The sequence below is a fragment of the Nelumbo lutea genome, chromosome 1 (genome assembly GCF_056320005.1).
Source record: "Nelumbo lutea isolate HS-2025 chromosome 1, American lotus-T2T, whole genome shotgun sequence".
Taxonomy (NCBI): Eukaryota; Viridiplantae; Streptophyta; class Magnoliopsida; order Proteales; family Nelumbonaceae; genus Nelumbo; species Nelumbo lutea.
Genome location: NC_142684.1, coordinates 182881096 through 182885981, shown reverse-complemented (window position 1 = coordinate 182885981; position 4886 = coordinate 182881096). Strand labels below are relative to the sequence as shown.

Here is a 4886-nt window from a genome sequence, read left to right as displayed (position 1 = left end):
ATATATATATATATATATATATATATATATATATATATCGATCGGTTCGGTTAACCGCTGGTTTTTTTAAATGGTTAACCGAAACTATCAATTTCTTAAGACTATCAAACCGAAACCAAACTGATCGGTTCGGTTAATCGATTTTTTGGTTCTGTTTCAGTCGATTTTTTTGGTCGGTTTAGTTTTTCAGTTTTTTTTGCTCACCCCTAGGCTCACCTCAATAGGATTGCTATGGAGGCTCAGAAGCGGGCAATGGATGCTGAGGCACAGGTGGCAGAGGCCGTGGAGATCTAGAAGCAGATGATAGAGTACCAGAAGTGCCTCGCCGACTATGCATTCGAGTCATACCTTGAAGGCATTGCCGACACTAAGAAGGCCATCCTGAAGATGATGCCAAACTTCAAGGTGGATGAGATGGAGGTGTACTCGGATTCCCCCACCCCAGAAGAGACTGCCAAGGTCCCCCACCAGGTTGCTGATGGAGTCGAGGACTCTACTGCCCCTCCCTCGTGGCGAAGCGTAGTTGTTTTTATTTTGTTCTATTTTGAAGTGTATGTACTCGACCTTTGAGGCCAAAGAAAAACTGAACCTTTTGTAAATGCATATTGTCAAATGAATGAAATGAAGAGCATTTTTTGTACATAGTGTTCTCTCCCTTCTCTCTCTCTCTCTCTCTCTCTCTCTCTCTCTCTCTCTCTTTATCGAGGGGTCCCTGCCCCTCCCTTCGAAGAGATCACATGGCAAAAAATAGCTCGCAATGGCTCGTTACACGCTTGTTTAAGGTGACTGGGGGGGAGAGGCCGAGGCAGAGTTATGCAACCGAGGTGCAGCTCGCTTGGCTCACTTCCTTCCCAAGTACTTGCTTCAGCGAGGCCGAGGTGACCGGGGGTCTTAGGCCAAGGCAAACTGCCGAGTTAGTTGGGGTAGTCACTTTCCTTTCATCGCTGTGTGGAACCAAGAGGTCATCCGCCATCGAGGCGGGTGGTGAGGTGTGCGATGCCTCGGCCGTCCTGGTAAACTTACATTTGGCGAGGTGTTGAAGTTGGGTGTTCGTTACTAGCCCGAAGGGGGCCATGTGCCCTGGCAACGATTCGACACAAGCGCATGGTCCTCAGAGGGGGCTGTGTGCATTGGATGATTGCGGAGCCGAGGGGTACTGGGGACTTAGTGAGAACATACACTAGTCACTGAGCCAAAGAGGAACTTTGCATTATTCATTTATTGTTTGTCCATCAAAGTTTACAATTACTAGTAATGCATCCGGAGATTCTCCGAGTTTCACGTCCGAGGGACGGGTCTCCCATTTAAGTGCTCCAGGCGAAAGGTGTTGGGGCCGATGACTTGCTTGACTTTGTAGGGACCTTCCCAATTGGGGCTAAGCTTGCCTACACCAGGCTCGAAGACCATGACCTTCCTGAAGACAAGGTCTCCTTCTCGATAGTGTTTCTCCTTCACCCTTGAGTTGTAGTAGCGGGCCACCCGTTGTTGGTAGGCAGCCACCCTGATTTGCGCCTATTCTTGGGCTTCTTCCAGCAGGTCTAGGTTTGCTCTAAGTGCTTCATTATTATTGGTTTCGTCGTACGCTTCGATACAAAGCGTCGGCTGGCTGATTTCTGTTGGGATAACTGCTTCGGTCCCGTAGGTTAGGCCGAACGGGGTTTCTCCCGTGGCCATCCGAGGTGTGGTCTGATATGTCCATATGACGTTGCTCAGTTCGTTAGCCCATAGGTCTTTGGCCTGGTCGAGCCTGGTCTTTAGTCCGTCTAAGATAGTGCTGTTAGTGACCTCAGTTAGGTCGTTTGTCTAGGGATAGCCCATCGAGGTATACTACTGCTTGATGACGAGGGAAGCACACCATTCCCGGAACCTAGCGTCATCAAACTGCTTTCCATTGTTAGTGACTAACATGTGGGGGAGGCTAAAGCGGCAGATGATATTCTTCAAAGAGAAGCTTTGAATTGCTCGAGCTGTGATGGTAGCCAAGGGTTCAATTTCTACCCACTTAGTGAAGTAGTCTATTGCGACGATGAGGTATTTCCTACCTCCCATTGCCTGAGGGAAGGGGCCGAGGAGGTCCATTCCCCATTTGGTGAAGGGCTAGGGGTTGCTGAGGGTTGAGAGTGTGGTTGCTGGTCGATGGCATAAGGTGGCATGCCTCTGGCACTTATCACATCTCTGTACCATCTCAACTGTGTCCTTCTGGAACGTCGGCCAAAAATACCCCTACCTTAGTGCTTTTTGAGCCAGGATTTGGCCGTCAATGTGGTTGCCGCAGATGCCTTCGTGAATTTCTCAAAGTACATACTCACCCTCTTCCGGACGGAGGCATTGGAGGTAGGGTAGGGTGAACGATTTTCTATACAATTTTCCTTCGAGGAGAGTGCAATATGCTGCCTGACGTCAGATTCTCTTGGCTTTGTTTCTGTCATCGAGCAGTTACTCAATTAAGAGGAAATTGATGATGGGGTCCATCCACAATGGCTTGGCTTCCAATGGTAAGACCTGTGCTTCTTCTATGGATGGCCAAGGTAGCTTCTCTACGCGGGTGGTGCAGTTGAGGGCTGCATCCGAGGTGCTTTCCATCATAGAAAGGGCATCGGCTCTTGCATTCTCGGCTCGTGGGACCTGCTGAATGAGCGGAGCTCGCTAACAGAGTGAACGAACTCGTCGTTGACTTGATTCACAACCAGTTGTGAGTCACTGAAGACTTCGATATGCTGTAAGCCGAGTTCCTTGGTGATCTGCAATTTAGCGAGGAGGGCTTCATACTCGGCTTCATTTTTAGAAGCCGGGAAGTCGAACTTCAGCGCATACTCTACTATGGCATTATCTGGGGTGAGGAGGATGAGGCTTCCTCCACTTCCCTTGGCATTGGACGACCCATCAACAAAGAGCTTCCATACGGGTTGAGCTTCCTCGTTCGACAAATTCCCTTCTTCTGCTTCATTTTTCGAGGCTCGGCGAAGGGCTCAGCTAAAGGTGCATTCTGCTACAAAGTCTGCCAAGGCATGTGCTTTGATTGTGGGCCTCTACTGGTACTTGAGGTTAAACTCTGAGATCTCAATGGCCCACTTAGTCAAGCGTCCTGAGGTCCTGGGTTTGGTGAGGACAACTTTAAGGGGTTGGTTCGTTAGGACCATAATGGTGTGAGCTTGAAAGTACGGCCTGAGCTTTCTGGCCGAGACTACGAGTGTGAAGGCCAACTTCTCTACTTCGGGGTATCTGGTCTCGTTATTGCAAAGGACCTTACTGACATAGTATATCGGTCTTTGTATCCTGTCATCTTTTACCAAGGCCGAGCTAACGACCTCATCCCCGATCGATAGGTACAAGTACAAGATCTCTCTTGGTGTAGGCCAAGCAAGGAGGGGAGGTGAGGTAAGGTATACCTTCAGCTCGTCAAAAGCGCGCTAGCATTCCTCCGTCCACTAAAAATCTTTTAGTTTCTTAATGGCGCGGAAGAAGGGAAGGTAGCGGTCAGTCGACTTTGACATGAAGCGGTTGAGGGTAGCCATCCGGCCGCTGTCTCTGAGTCTCCTTCACCGACCGAGGGGGTGCCATATCCAGTATGCCCTATATTTTGTCAAGGTTAACCTCTATGCCTCTTTGAGTGATGAGGAAGCCTAAGAACTTGCCCGAGGTGAAGCCGAAGGCACACTTGCTGGGGTTGAGTTTCATGTTGAACTTTTGCAAGGTGTCAAATGTCTCGGCCAGGTCCAAGGTGTGCGCTTCGGCTCACAGGCTTTTTACTACCATATCATCCACGGAGGCTTCGACGTTCCTCCCCATTTGATTTTTGAACACTTTGTTGATGAGGTGTTGGTAGGTAGCCCCTGCGTTCTTAAGGCTGAAGGGCATCACTTTGTAGTAGTAAGTTCCGTGCTCGGTGATGAACGAGGTCTTCTCCTCATCTTCGGGGTGCATCTTTATCTGGTTATATCCGAAAAGACATCCATAAAGTTGAGGAGCTCGTATCCTATAGTGGCACTGACGAGGTGGTCTATTCTCAGCAAAGGAAAATTGTCCTTAGGGCAGACTTGGTTAAGGTCAGTGAAGTCAATACAGATTCGCCACTTCCCATTAGCTTTCTTTATCAAAACTACATTTGACAACCAGTTAAGGTAATGTGCCTCTCGGATGAAGCCGACATCAAGTAATTTACCAACTTCCTCTCCTATGGTCTTCCAACATTCTGGTGCAAAGTTTATCTTCTTTTGCTGAATTGGCTTAGAGCTCGGGTTCACACTTAGCCTGTGAATGATGATCGAAGGGTCAATTCCAGGCATATCGACGGAGGACCAAGCAAAGATGTCGACATTAGTTTTGAGGAAACTTACCAGTTTGGATAGGCGTTCTGGGGGAAGGCTGAACCAGACGCGGACTGTCTTCTTGGGCTCGGCCTCGTCCAGGGGAACTGAGACAAGGTCCTCGGCCGGTTGGCCTCGGCTTGCTGGCTCCTCCCTGAGGTCAAGGCTCTCCAGCGATAGTGTTTCCTTGTTCTTGCCCTTCAGTGTTGCCACATAGTACTGGAAGGTGACTTGTTGGTCCCCTTGAACGACTTCGATGCCATGCTCGGTGGGAAACTTGAGGGCGAGGTGGTAGGAGGACATGGTTTCTTTGAGTGCGTGGAGGGTCGATCTCCCCATGATGGCATTGTAGGGCGAGCCGATCCTCACAACTAGAAATTCATTCATCCTCGTCACCTGTTGTGGCTCGGTTCCTACCGTGACGAGTAGGGTGATTCTACCCTCTGATTTGACAAGTAGGGTGATTATACCCTCCGGTTGGAGGTGCTCGGGCGTTATCTTCATTTTCTCAAACGCTTCGTAGAAGAGAATGTCGACCGAGGAGCCATTATTGACAACGATCCTCTTTACTACGAAGTT

The 4886-nt window shown here is 49.3% G+C and overlaps 1 protein-coding gene across 1 annotated transcript; it reads right to left on the bottom strand.

The window, feature by feature from the left end:
• Positions 1 to 3926: 3926 nt before the first annotated feature.
• On the bottom strand, positions 3927 to 4646 carry LOC148879677 (uncharacterized). Its single transcript, XM_088975012.1, has one exon. The coding sequence runs from the start codon at positions 4644 to 4646 to the stop codon at positions 3927 to 3929; it is 720 nt and encodes a 239-aa protein (XP_088831138.1).
• Between the last annotated feature and the right edge of the window lie 240 nt (positions 4647 to 4886).